At 32.2% G+C, this 14,387-nt stretch overlaps 1 protein-coding gene across 2 annotated transcripts; it reads left to right on the top strand.

The window, feature by feature from the left end:
- Positions 1-11,795: 11,795 nt before the first annotated feature.
- On the top strand, positions 11,796-13,950 carry LOC105804090 (transcription factor bHLH18). 2 transcript variants are annotated; one of them, XM_012636584.2, is made up of 5 exons: positions 11,796-11,887; positions 11,987-12,052; positions 12,129-12,725; positions 12,821-13,201; positions 13,308-13,950. In XM_012636584.2, the coding sequence occupies exons 2-5, from the start codon at positions 12,017-12,019 to the stop codon at positions 13,380-13,382; spliced, it is 1,089 nt and encodes a 362-aa protein (XP_012492038.1). In that variant the 5' UTR covers positions 11,796-11,887; positions 11,987-12,016; the 3' UTR covers positions 13,383-13,950. The 2 variants fall into 2 exon arrangements, with proteins under 2 accessions (XP_012492038.1, XP_012492039.1); XM_012636585.2 differs by having other exon boundaries at positions 11,804-11,872.
- Positions 13,951-14,387: the final 437 nt, after the last annotated feature.

Genomic DNA, 14,387 nt, shown 5'->3' with positions numbered 1-14,387 from the left:
TTGAGGTTTGACTGGATTTCACTTTTGAGGAGGAGCCGGTTCAGATTCTGGATCAAGACGTTAAGGTCTTGAGGAGGAAGTCCATTCTGTTGGTTAAGGTTCTGTGGCGGAATCATGGCACTGAAGAAGCCACTTGGGAACCTGAGGACTCGATTCGGCTACAATATCCTCATCTATTTGAATCAGGTTAATTTCGAGGCCGAAATTTCTTTTAGGGGGAGAGAGTTGTAACACCTAATAAATTTGTAAGTTTTGACTTGTTCGATCTTGACAAGGAATTGGTCTTGGTTCAATGGTTAAGGGTTGTGTTTTAGAGTGGGGGTTTCGAGTTTAAGTCTAGTTGTAGGCGTTTGGAATTAATTTTTGTTTCTGACTCTGTTTCGCTATTTTTGACTCAGAAACTAGGTCAAATTTCAATTTCCTTTAGCCGTTTTGGGAGGGTGCAACTAACTATATTAGTGGATTTATTTAGGGGAAATATTATCTTTTATTTTATTTGTTTTGATTTTGTTTTCTTTTGAAATAATCTTATCCTCTCGTTTATCTCCCTAGCGATTTCTTGGTCCCTTTCCTTTCACGTTTCTAGTTGTTGAATTCTTTTCAATTTTTTCCCTTTATTGGACTAAAATTTATTTATTCTCCACTTTTCTTTATTTTTGATAATTTTTCTTGCCTTTGTTTGGTTTTGCTCCTTGTTGATCACATTCTACTACTACTACTCTATTTGATTCTTTTCTTCACTGTCGTTTGGGATTTCGCCTTGTTACAGTAAAACTTTAAGTTTTGTACATTCAATTTCTTTCGATTTGCTGTTGTTTGTGTGGGTTTCGATTTCGTCGCGCAATATTTGGTTATAATATTTTACTTCCATAGTGTGTATGATGTTAATGGTTGTGTTAATTCTGGAAGAATTTGGTTTTGTTAGATGTTACTCGTGAGGCACGTGGTTCGCCTGGGGTGTAGTTGTTGATTAATTTCGAGTTTTGGGGTAAGGCATTGAATGTGAATTTTGGGAATTGTTTACTGATTTGTGTTTGACGGAAATCCACGTTTTGGTGTTAATATTTTGTATTAATTGATGAGTTGCTTGATGATTTTTTTAGGCTCAGGAATTCTCGTTCGTGAATCTATATCAAATCTAAATCCGGTGTGTGATTTTAACCCAAAATCACCGCGAACAATTTGAAAAAAGAAATTGAGAAAAATCATCCATTTGTTATTTCCCTTTTAGTAATTTTTTTCTTATTTTATTTAATTTCTCGTTACCATGAGTTCTCCAATTCATCTAAGTGTATAAATAAAGAGATTTATTTAATTCTAGTCAAGGATCACTATATTGATGGAGGACATGATCACATGCATGAATATATAAATACATATATGATAATGATATTGTTGATGGCGAGTAAGGTTTTGTGATGTTGGTCAATGATGAAGCCACGTAGAGAAATTGGAAATAATTATACAGACCAGAAAACTAAAAGTAATTAAAAGTTTGTGGGGGGTTTTGTACTATTCATAGATACATGCATCGCATTTTCATGGTTGCCTGTATAATTAAATGTATTTAGTGCTTTCCCTTTTCATTACCATGAGTTCTCCAATTCGTCTAAGTGTATAAATAAAGAGATTTGTTTGATTCTAGTCAAGGATCACTGTATTGATGGAGAACGTGATCACATACACGAATATATAAATATATATATATGATAATGATATTGTTGATGTCGAGCAAAGTTTTGTGATGTTGGTCGATGATGAAGCCACGCAAAGAAATTGGAAATAATTATACAGACCAGAAAACTGGAAGTAATTAAAAGTTTGTTGGGGGTTTTGTGCTATTCATAGATACATGCATTTCATTTTCATGGTTACCTATATAATTAGTTGTATTTAGTGCTTTCCCTTTTCATATTTATCAAGTCTGGTTACAATTGTCTTTTTTTTCCTTTAAGTTATTGCCAGCTTTTCACTTTTAGAGACAAACATTTACAAATGATTTTTTTAACTGGGATTAAAGTTAAATTATTAGTTTTACTATACAATTCAATATTTAATTTTCTTGCCTTAATTTATCTCTTTGATTTAAAAAAATTACAATTTGGAATATGATTAATCTTATTATGTTCTGAATATGTATTCCATATGAATGTGATGTCTGTTTAGATAATTTTGAGAGCATGACTATCTTGGTAGTAAACATGCTTACATCTGTACTCTATATATGTGATAATAAGATTACATCTGTATTTTGTATATTTTGTAATGTGACACATCCGCTTTCTGTATATCTGTTAACATGATTACATGTATTTGGGTTGGGGTATGATATGATGAAGGAAGTGCTGACAGATAATTTAACTGCCTGTCAAGTGGCTCAGCTACATATATCTGATTCTTGCAGTTTACTGCATACTGTATCTGGAAGCTTGTCTGCACTATTATTGTAAAGTGACATATGCTTACTTATTGGTGTGTAGGGTTGGATGGGTAGTAGATACCCTAACTGGTGTGTTGGGTTGGACAAAGATGGTGTGTAGCAGATGGTGTAACAGTCCAATTTTCAGTGGTGTCAGAAACGGTGATTCGAGATCACTAAATTCGACGAGTGAGTTCAAAAATTTTATTATTTATTATTTATTATTTATGAGTTAAGTGTGATTTTAGAAGGATTTTTGAATTAGTGATTTGTGTTTTAAAAGAATTTATTAGGTTAAGTGGTTCCGAAAATGAGGTATCAAGACCTCGGCGTGGGGAACTTCCGCCGGTTCTGGAGCCAGCGGGTTCTGAATGACCTCCCTCTCACGGTTAAAAAAGCGGTTAACCCTCTTGATAAAATCCATATCGTCCATCCGAAAAACGTGTCTCAACTACAGCCAACTCCCCTGTTTTTCTATCGAAAAACGTAAGAATTTTTAAAAATATTTACAGAGTGTCATTAAGTTAGTATTAAGGTTTCGTTAGAATATTTTAGCATTTTGATAGTTAATTAATTAAAAAGTACTAAATTAAAAAAGGTGAAAAACTTGCCAGAGTGATAAAATAGTCTAAATGTTAAATAAGGGAGGACTAAAAAGGTAATTAGACACATTTAAAAAGGCTGAGGCAGCATAAGTAGGAAAAAAACAAAGAAATTAGGTGATTAAGGGGCAAAATGGGAAATAAAATTAAATTAAATTAGATAAAAATGATATTTAATAGAAATCTAGACAATTCTTCATGAATTTTCAGCCAAAAACGCCATAGAAGAGTCCCCCTAAGCTGGTTTTTCATATTTTTGCTACATGTGAGTTCAATTCTTACTCTTTTCTTGAAATTTTCCTACTTTTAAGACTTTTACAACTAGGTCCAACTATCTATTTCATTATTTTTTTATTTTGTGGGTGATTTTGAATGTTACGATGGATGAGTGCTGGATGTTTATGATGAATTAACATAGAATTGAAGCTTTAATTTTGTTATATGATGATTTTATCAAGTGATTTCAATAGAAATTGATTTTAGGACTAAATTATGAAGAACTAAAGAAATAGGGTTTGCTATTAAATTTCTATGTATCAAAGGCTGTAAGATAGCCTAGAATAATTAGATAAATTGTCAATTTAGAAAAATTAGCTCAATTGACGGGATAATTGATGAGGAACTAAATGGCAAAAACTGTAAAAGTTGGGGTAATTGTGTAATTTTGAAATTTGAAGGGTATAAATTGTGAAGTGGATTGAAATTGAAATATATGCTAATGAATGAAAAATTTTACATTCTAGATCAAGAGCTCGTAGATCAACGAGAAAAGGGGAAATTAGTCGAGTAGTCTCTGAACTATTACCAATTTTACAATCCAACCCAGGTAAGTTCATATGGTTAAAATTTCATGATTATTTGTTAATTTAGGAATGATATAATATATCTATTCATACTTTGTTGTTGAAATTAAGATTATTGTAAAAGTATGAAAATTGAATTGAATGTTTAAAACGAGTAGAACGCAGGATTGAGTACGATCGTTCCGTGGCAAAGAATGAATTGACAGATAAGACATGGTTGGACCATGGCAATGTTTAAATGTAAGACCATAGCTGGGCTATGGCATTTTAATGAAAATATCGTAACTGGTTATGGCACCTTAAACTTAAAACCATGGTTGGACCATGACAGTATAGATACATGTGTAAGACTATAGCTGGGATATGGCATTCTGATGATAAGACCATAACTGGGTTATGGCACTACAGATGTAAGACCATGGCAGGACCATGGCAATGCATGTGTAAGACCATAGTTGGACTATGGCATAAAAAGAACGATGTACTCATATCTGTAAGCCGTTTTTTGATTCAGTAAGAAATGGTAAGAGACTTATGTGATTGAATTGAAAGATTTATAGATTATTATTGATATTGATCTGAATGAAGTATGTTTATTGCTTATATTATATTTGACAGGGAAAAATGTATGATTTATTTACAATTTAATTTATTATATTAAGTTTTGTAAGATTAATGTTTAACCTATTGAACTTACTAAGCTTCATTAAGCTTACTCGTGTTGTTTAATGTTTTTGTAGATTAACATGTAATCAGGAGATTGGATCAACATATCAAGCTACACTGTCCAGTTTAATCCGGTAGTTTTTGCAATGTAAATTTTGGTTTATATGCCATGTATAGGGTTGGTTTGGCAATGAAATAGTTTGAATTGTGGTTGTGAATCTTAAATATTTGTATGTACGTAATTAGTAGTAGAATTTGATAAATCAATGAAATGAGTTAAATAGGTAAGTATAAGTAATTGAAATATTTGTGATGTTATGTCATGTTAGAACACGTTTTAGCTTGTATTGATTGCTTGGTTGGGATATATTGGTGTATGTGAATGTTGAGTGCAGATTAATGTCAAAATGGGTGAGAAAAGTGGCTTTAAAATGGCCTATTTTCGTCCACACGGGCAGAGACACAGGTGTGTGTCTCAGCCGTGTGTGACACACGGCCTGACACATGGGCGGGTAGTTTGGCCGTGTGTCCTCTGCACCTTAAAATTTTAAACAGAATGTCTAGGTTTTTATACATGACCTAGTACCCGGGCGTGTGGCTTGACTGTGTGACCCTTGCACCTTCCACACGGCCTAGCACACGGGCGTGTGGTTGGCTGTGTGACCCAAGTTAGAGAGTTATACGGGTAAGGACATGGGCTGGGACACAACCGTGTGCCTCATATCGAATGCCCACACGGCTTAAGACACGGGCGTGTCTCTTGGCCGTGTGAGCCACACGGCTAGCCATACAGGTGTGTGTTTCCTGCTTCTAAGAAAATTTTTGAGATTTTAGGAAAAATTCCCTAAGTACCCGGTTTAGTCCCGATTCACTTCTAAGGTGAACATTAGTCAAATGTGATTTTTTAAAAAAAATTTGATTTGATAATTTATGTTATATAAGTGATTTATTAAGTTTAAGTGGTTTTAGAAAATAAGGTATCAGGACCTTATTTTATAGACTGAGTCGTAAATATTTTTATAAATATTTATGGAGTGTCATTAAGGTGGTATTGAAGTTTCATTAATAAATTTTAACGTTTCAATGGTTAATTAATTAAAAATGATCAAATTAAAAAAGTGCATTCCCGAGACTTTGTTCCCGTAAATCGGATTCTTTACGAAGCTAGTTATGTAGTTAATTAGGTTTCGATTAAGTGAGTTTGCTTGAATTAAAAGTAATTAGGTATAAGGACTAAATTGCATATAGGGTGAAAGTTGAATTATAGATTAAAGAAAAAGTAAAAGGACTAATGAAGCAATTATGCCATTGCTCATAAATGAGGCGACATAAGTGTTTATTATTAAAAAATTTAAAGTTAAAATATATATTATAATATTATAATATTATATCTTAATGTTTAAGTATATATATTATATATATTATATTATATAATAATAAAAGAAATAGAAATAGAGAAAGAAACAGAGAAGCAAAAATGAAGCAGGAGAAAAAGAAAGAAAGGAGAAAATTAGGGTTTCAAAGTTCCAAGTTCAATTGGTTAGTCAATTTAGTCCATTTTTCTTTTAATTTTTATGTTTTTGGAATCCTGGTATTAAATATTACCCGACCCATGTCAAAATTTTAGAAATTATTGAGTTTTTAAACGTTGTTAATGTTGAATAATTTTAGTATTAGGGATTAAATTGATAGATATTCAAGTTAGAAGTGAAAAGGATTGAGTTGTAGAATAAATTGTAAATTTTGAGTAATAGGGACTAAATTATCAAAAAATTTAAATTTAGGGATTTAAGTAAAATTAGAGAGTTAAATCTAGTTTAAAGTGGAAATTGAATGAAAATATATAATTGGTTGTGAAGAAATAAAATTAGTCTCAGTTTAGGGACTAAATTGGAATTTAGACAAATGTTGAGTAAAAATTGAAATATGCAATATGAAATTGAATTGAATTGTATTGTATTGATGAATTTTAATTGTTTTAATTCCGTAGCTAACATCGTACCGCAATCCTCGACTAAAAAAGGGAAAGATAAAGTCGACGAGGAATAGCTCGAAATTTCTGGTTTGTATTTCTATAATTCGAATTTAGTTGTTAATTGTTAAAATTCAATTTAATGTATATGGTAAGTGTTGAGGTGAGAATTATTGTGTTTTGCAATTGAAATGGATTGATTTAGTATGTGATAAATTTATTGAATTTATATTGATTGAATTGGTATATATATATTGAATATATTGATTATTTGAAGTCAAATGAATATTGGTTGTGTTTGAAAAGTGAATTGAAACCCTATTAGCTGTATTGGGCTGAGTCGGATATAGATGGCATGCCATAGGATTGGAAGAGTTCAGGAATTTCTTCGACTTCGAGTCGATGAGACATTGGGTGTCAATTTACTACTTCGGATTAATTCGACGAGGCATTGGGTGCCAATTTACTTCGGTTTAACCGATGAGACACTGGGTGTCAAATTATTACTTCGAATTATCCGATGAGGCACTGGGTGCCAAACTGGTGTGTTTTGGTTGGATCCGTGTATCTGTCCAAGTCCGAGTCGTGTTAATAGGGGTAAATGAATAATAAAGTTTTATAATTGATATTGAAATGGTATGGTATGAGAAATGGAAGTGAAATAGTGAATTGAAAATAGAATGTGAAATATGTTGCAAATATATGGAATATATGAGTTATATACTCATGAAATGACTATGAAATGGATATTGCAATTGTATAAGGAAATATGAAATAAATTGTGAAAAGCTATTTATATAGCAAGTATGAGAACTGAGATATTTGTGAAACAAATGAAATATGATATGGTTGATGTAATAATTAAATATTAATATGTGTTTACATTTCAATTGTATATTTGTAATTTCTTATCTTTAAATATTCGGATTATAGAATTACCATTGAGTTTATACTTAGTGTACGGTTTTGTTTCCCGTGTGCAGGTTAGGTACTTAACTTTTGATCGCCGATTCAGCATCCAACAATGATCTCGAACTCAATTGTGGTGATGTTTATCCTTTGTGTCGGCATGTACCTAGGGTGTCTAAATAATAGTTATTTTGTGGTTTGATTGTAAATGAGGTTATAAGTTTTTTGGTTGGTTTTATACATATAAATATGTGTTTGTTTTTGAAGCCATATTATGACATGATAAATTGAACTAAGTCTAGATAGGTGTGAATTTAATTCTATGTCTAAGTGCTCATGAACTAGGCAAATTGATTTGGATTTGGTATGTTTATAATTTGGATTAAAATGATGCTTTGATGACTTGTTTTGATGATATGAAATGTTTAAAATTTCTGTTTGTTTGATTTGTAAACCTCGGTAATGCTCCGTAACCCGGTTCCGGCGAGGGATACTGGTTGGGGGTGTTACAGTTTTAGTATATTTCTAGGGCAGGTCAGCGTGACAAGAGCTTGATTCATAAGACGCATTATCCTTAATATTGTTAAGTTAGAAATTATTACCTTGTGGACTGTTTTATTCAAACTTTTTGGGGTTGTTTTGATTTTTGATTTATTCTTTGCTTTGGGACAATTTAAGCCGAGTATGGGGTGTTACAAACATGTACCCAGCAGACCTAGAGTTCACAGAGAATGTCAGTACTAGGGATAAAGAATGTCAGTACTAAAGGCAGCAGAATCAAGACAAAATAGTGGGGCCCTATCATGAGTTGTAATAGCATCTGTAACGACATGTATAAATACCCGAACACTCCTATCAATGGCACACGAGAAAATATTACTCAACAATACTATACTCTCATTTCCTTGAATCATGTTGTGCTAATATCGTGAATATAATATAATTATCGTTCTCTTTAGGACACTTGACAAATTGCTCAAGATTTCATTAGTCAAAGGTGCCTTTTTTTTACGTTCAAATTCAAGACCTCTTTCATGTAAGTAATGAAAGTAGTCTCCCATATCTAGGAAGGCTTAAGTTCGAGGTTGGAGAGGCATACGTTTGGATGACAAAGGTCTCGTTTTTAATTGAGTTTGGGGTTTTAAATGTGTTTTTCCACCACAGAAGTAATGAAGAACTTTTAACTTTTGATGTCAAAATTACGATGTAAAAGTGCTTTTTCACCCATTAAATTGGCTAAATATGTCAAAAAAAGTTTATTGGCCAAATAAGCTAGGTGCTTGAAAATATAAGGAAATAAGTCGTTTTTGGAGAGAGAATGTGAAAGCGTGTCCAGCTAGGCGCGCTTTCACATACTCTCTCTAAAATCAGTGTATTTCCCTATTTTTTTTAAAAAAAAGGCCTATTTGGCCAATTAAGAAAAAAAGATGGCATATATGGCTAATTTAGCCTTTTTCACCCTTGCATTTAGGGTGAAAAGTATCAGAATACCCTTATTTATATTAACTATTTGAAAAGTAGATCAATTTATATTTTATGTATTATTATGTTAAATTATTTAAATATTTCATGCAACATTATATTAAATTATTTAAATATGATTTATTATTATATTTAAGGTTTTAAAATATTTTATGTATTATTAATTTTATAATAATTTATATTAACTACTTAAACGGTATTTAAAATTTATACTTCAAGTACCATTATATTAAACTTTTAAATATCATATAATTTATTTAAGTTTTAACTTTTCATTGTCATACCCAAAATGACATTTTAATCTTCAACTACAATTTTCATAATAATTTTTTTATAAAATTAATAAACCACGCATTTTCACAAATTTTTTAACTATATTTTTAAGAAATATTTTTTCTAAAAAGTAGTTTTCAACTGCAGCAATAAACAATAACAAAAAATGTTGACGGATATATGAAAGTACTCATTGAAAGGGAACATCACCGTACTGCAAGGAGAGAAAAATAAAAGAAAAGAGTTGATGGAAGGTAGTGAGTATTTTGCTGGATACCCAACAACACTGCAAACTTACCAACATAACAGGAAATAAGGTAAGGAATTTCTAATAAAAGACAAATTAGTGTTCAATTATAACCCAAATTTAGGACAATGGTGTGCTTAGCCTTAGCCAGGTTGTCTTTAGGAATTAGATTGTAGTAACTACCCTACCCAACCCTACAGTCACAACAAAACCACCAAATCACAAAATTAAAAAGAAAAAAGAAGAAGGATTCCTCCCTTCCTTAGTGCCCCATTCGTGCGAATTAAACAAATTTCGGCCAATGATAATATTAATATTAATGCTACCAAATTCTTGTTTTGTTTCTTTAATTAAAAAAATATTATCCAAAGATAAGGATCTAGCCCTTCAATCTTTGAGTAGTACCTAATCTAAAATGGGGTCATCCCTTTTTTGTCTTTGCTTATGGAACTTTGTCGCCTTCTCTACCAAATTCTCAATGATTTTCACTTTTAATTTCATCTCTTACATTGAAATACTCATAAATAAATTCATTTAAGGAAAATTATAGCAATAAAGTATATGAATTTATACTTGTTGAGTGCTTGTCTCTATTTTTCTGAGACGGTGATGTTTGTATATTTATATGATATAGATATTGTTTATTGATATGACATATTAGGTAAGTTTTATGCATGTAGATACATATCCTACTCTAGATCTAACACGTGTTTATACGGTCCCATGCACGTGTAAGTTTGTAAGAGAACAAGCTCGATCTGCAAGTTCTTCATGGGAACTCCATAGAATCTGACCCAAATCCATTCGGACTTTTGGGCCAGTGATGATAATTATTCTAACAATACAGAGTAAGAAGATATATACTAAGAAAGTGATATAAGCGGTACAATTTTTCATTTATTTATTTATTTGTAGTTGGATTTGATAAATTACATATAAACTTTTTATGACAGTTCCATTTCATAAAGTTACGTTATCCATAATTTCAAAACTGGTACAAATTAATGTGGCCTTTTTTTTTAATACAGTTTTGCAAGGAGTTTTAAAGAAGCAATATAAAATTATACAAAAAGAAAAAATGAATGGGAAAATTGGGAATGGAATTGAGAAGAAGGCATAAAATCATGATTTGGTGGTTGCCCGCAATCTTTAGTACCAAATAATACCACGAATCTTGGGGACTCCCACCAATTAATTCTTCGTCTTCTTTATAATTAAACCAAATTAGCAGAATTTTATTTGATTAGAATGTTGTTGCCATTCATTTCCTGAATGTGTTGGGTAATGAGTTTAATTTTAAATATAACGTGGATTTAGTGGTTCTCGAATGGCATATTTTCAGCCATGTTGGTAGCTTATTTTATTTACTCAAATAAAAATAAATTATATTATATCCCAAAGGATTTTCTTCTCCTAATTTACTTGAATGCGCATGCCCTGATTTTGTATGTTCCGTCAAACAAAGATATTAAAATGGTCCAATGCTAAGGTTCACATTGAATTGAAATAATCCCAAATCATAACAAGATCGGCATAGATGCTTGGCCAGGACTGGTGCTTTGAGAAAATTAAAAAGAAGAAGGCAACGATTGTGATGATGATGATGAGATAAGAAGAGCGCAGGGTATTGAAGCTTTGACGATGATAATGATGATGCATTGATGTTCGTGATACCCATATTTTGTAACAAATTAATCATAATAAGAAAAATAAAATTAATATAATATGGGTTTGAAAGCAATATGGAAACAAATTATAAATTCTTGACATGGACTTGAATGATTGATTCAATAATTATTTCAGTTTCTTTCTTTTTTCTTCTGTTGATTCGCAATCTTCTGTTTGGATCAAATTGGGATTATTTTATTCACATTTTGGTTTTCCAATTCAATTGAGAGAGTTGAATAATGGGTTCAGAATAAGGACAAAATTTCATGGGAAGTCCCTGTATATTATAATTTACTTCTTTACTTTTTGAATTGTATATTTTCAGTCTCGAGGTCAAATTTTTCTGTAACTTCAGTAAAATAACTTGATGTGGTTTGTTTAAAAAAAAAATTGCAATTATGTACATCTTGACACAACTATTTTACATTTTCTCATTTTCTTCTTCTTTTAAATATGTAAAAATTTGTCCAATTATAATGCCAAGGTAATTGTCATACAATCACCATGTTGTAAAAAGTAATATACATCAAATTATTTGACAGAATGGATGGAAAAAAGTTGGTTTTGTAATTACATATTTTAAAAGAGTAGAGGACTAGGAATGACCAAATTATAGTGGAGAGACTAAATTGGTAAAAAGGCATGGTACAAGGACCTTACATAGAATTTGACCAAATTTCAAACGTGGTTTAGCGAAGGAGAGCTGGTTCACAGTTCACACACAACAACTATAAGAGAGAAACTGAGGAGAAGTCTTTTTCAGTTTTCGCAGCCATTGCAAAAGAAAATTGCAGCACTTTCCTAACTTTTCTTGTTCAACTTTCTTGCTAGGTCTGAAAAGCAAAGGTTTAATTGCTGTGTTTCAATTCCGTAATTTTGATTTTAGGTTGGTTTAATTTTCTTCATATCTAAACTGTTTGGCCTTCTTTGATCTTACATTTTCAGGGTAGCCTTAATTCACATCTGGCCACAACTATGGATTCTTCATCAGCTAAATGGTTATCTGAATTGGTATGTACCAAGATGCATATATATATATGTATATATATGTGAACAGTTTTTCTAACTTGGGGTTTCGAATTTCCAGGGAATGGATGAATACAACATCATCCATCAATGTCATATGAACACTTTAGCCGAACTCACCACCACAGATGACTTGGCGACGGCCCTTGTGGGAGGAGGGAACTTGAAGCAATCATTCTCTTCGGAGAGCTATTCATCTTACCCTAACTTATACACCAAAAACACCACCACCACTATCAGCGGTTCATCATCCATCGAAACTCCAGATTACAGACCTGCCAAACATCTCAAAACCACCCATCATCATCATGTTCCACCTAAACCTTCTTCTCCCACCTCTCAAATCCTTTCTTTCGGCAACTCCAATTCACTGCCCGCTACCTCACATCACCACTATTATAACGTCGACAACACCGTCAACCCTAAAGACGAGACGTTATCTTCGGGAAATATGAACTTTTTACCTCCGGTAACAAATGGTCCTTACGAGAGCACAAATTATGCACCTAAAATCAATAATCATGGGGTCAAGAGGACTTATTCTATGACCAGAACCCCTTCGGTTGCTCAAGATCACATCATAGCTGAGCGAAAGAGAAGAGAAAAACTCAGCCAGCGTTTCATAGCACTCTCAGCCATAGTTCCTGGCTTGAAGAAGGTATACCATAAATCTTTTCTTCGTATCATCCATCCTTGTTTTTATTTTTCTTAATTTAAATTTCTTTGACTAAAACCATGAATTTCTGTTTGTAGATGGATAAGGCTTCAGTTCTTGGTGATGCTATAAAGTATGTGAAACAACTTCAAGAACGAGTAAAGGTGCTGGAGGAGCAAACCAAGAAGAGAACTGTGGAATCCGTAGTTTTTGTGAGGAAATCCCAGTTATCAGCTGATGATGAATCCTCTTCATGCGAAGACAACAACTCCGAATTAGGCCCGTCATCTGATGCAGCACTACCGGAAATCGAAGCTCGAGTCTCTGACCACGATGTTCTCGTTCGAATCCATTGCGAGAACCACAAAGGTTTTGTGCCCAAAATACTAAGCGAAATCGAGAACCTCCATCTATCTGTCGTTAATAGCACTGCCTTGCCTTTTGGGAACTCCACTCTCGACATAACCATAATCGCTAAGGTAATTAACTTCAACAAATTTTATTTTCTTGGGAATTTTTAATCTACTAAAACTGAATTCAACGTTACCAATAAAAAACAACACCATTTCTTCTCTTTTTTTGCAGAAAGATTCTGAATTCAACATTACAGTGAAGGATCTTGTTAAGGACATCAGAGTGGCTTTATTGAAGTTCATGTGACATCCAACAAGACATGTCATTGATTCTTAACTTTCCACAAATATCTTTATGTTGTTTTGAACTCAAATCTTGTAAGGGAAACCATGGCTCTCCTTTTTATAGACCAAATCTCTAGCTTGTACCCAAAAGAACTTGTTTTACCGTGAGGTTTGTTTCAGCCTATATAGATAGTGCGGGATTCTTTTTCTCTTCTTTTTTTGCGTGGTTTTCCACGTTCGTATTACCCCGCCTGCAAATCATAATAGGCTTTCAAATTTCATTGATTTTGGTTTCTTAGAGAACGTAGGGATTTCATTAACCTTATCAATATTTTTAGTGAAATCTCTCTCTTCTCTATGAAATTTGCTCAAACAGTAGTCGGTCAACTTAGTGTTTTTGATATTGGTCTATGTCTATATACATTGGGAAGATGAGCCTGCAGTTTCTCTTAGAATTGGGTCTGTTTTTGTTTTTTTTTTCAGGGGTCTGGGGTCTGATCTTTGTGTGAAATTCCCCTCTGTAAAATGTTTATCCTCTGTAACATTTGATCGTTGAATCATGCAAAAAAGTATATGTATATTTTCATTAATTGGAAGTATTCTCAATTCTCTGTATATACTCGGATTGAACATATGAAATCCGCATATGGGCTTAGCCACCCCATCACAGTTTCACCTTGTAAGCTACAAGAAAGTAGTGCTTATGATTATAACATAATAACAATAATATCAATTTAGTTAAATATGAGATTTCAAATTATTGATAATCTTCCTCACAATATATATAATCCATAATCTCGACGTAGAGAAAAGCTAAGTAGTAAATACAAATAAATTTTCAACCCTAATTAAATAATTATTCTTTTTATAAAATAAAAATATTAATATGAAAATACTTATGTCATTTTATATTTTATGTAAAATCTAGAAAAATATAAAAGATGTAATTTAACCTAAAATAACATAATCTTCAATATCTTAATTTTACTATTTTAATCATGATAGTTGATACTATACCGGTATTGGT

This window comes from Gossypium raimondii, chromosome 11, assembly GCF_025698545.1.
Source record: "Gossypium raimondii isolate GPD5lz chromosome 11, ASM2569854v1, whole genome shotgun sequence".
Lineage (NCBI taxonomy): Eukaryota > Viridiplantae > Streptophyta > Magnoliopsida > Malvales > Malvaceae > Gossypium > Gossypium raimondii.
The sequence above is the reverse complement of the archived record's forward strand: the minus strand, read 5'-3'. Positions and strand labels throughout refer to the sequence as shown.

What these genes read in the sequence shown, in the direction of transcription:
- LOC105804090 (XM_012636584.2), top strand. Translation starts at nt 12,017, where the DNA reads ATGGATTCTTCATCAGCTAAATGGTTATCTGAATTG. An exon ending in CTAAATGGTTATCTGAATTG is followed by an intron (nt 12,053 to 12,128) that starts GTATGTACCAAG and finishes TCGAATTTCCAG; the next exon opens with GGAATGGATGAATACAACAT. An exon ending in TAGTTCCTGGCTTGAAGAAG is followed by an intron (nt 12,726 to 12,820) that starts GTATACCATAAA and finishes TTCTGTTTGTAG; the next exon opens with ATGGATAAGGCTTCAGTTCT.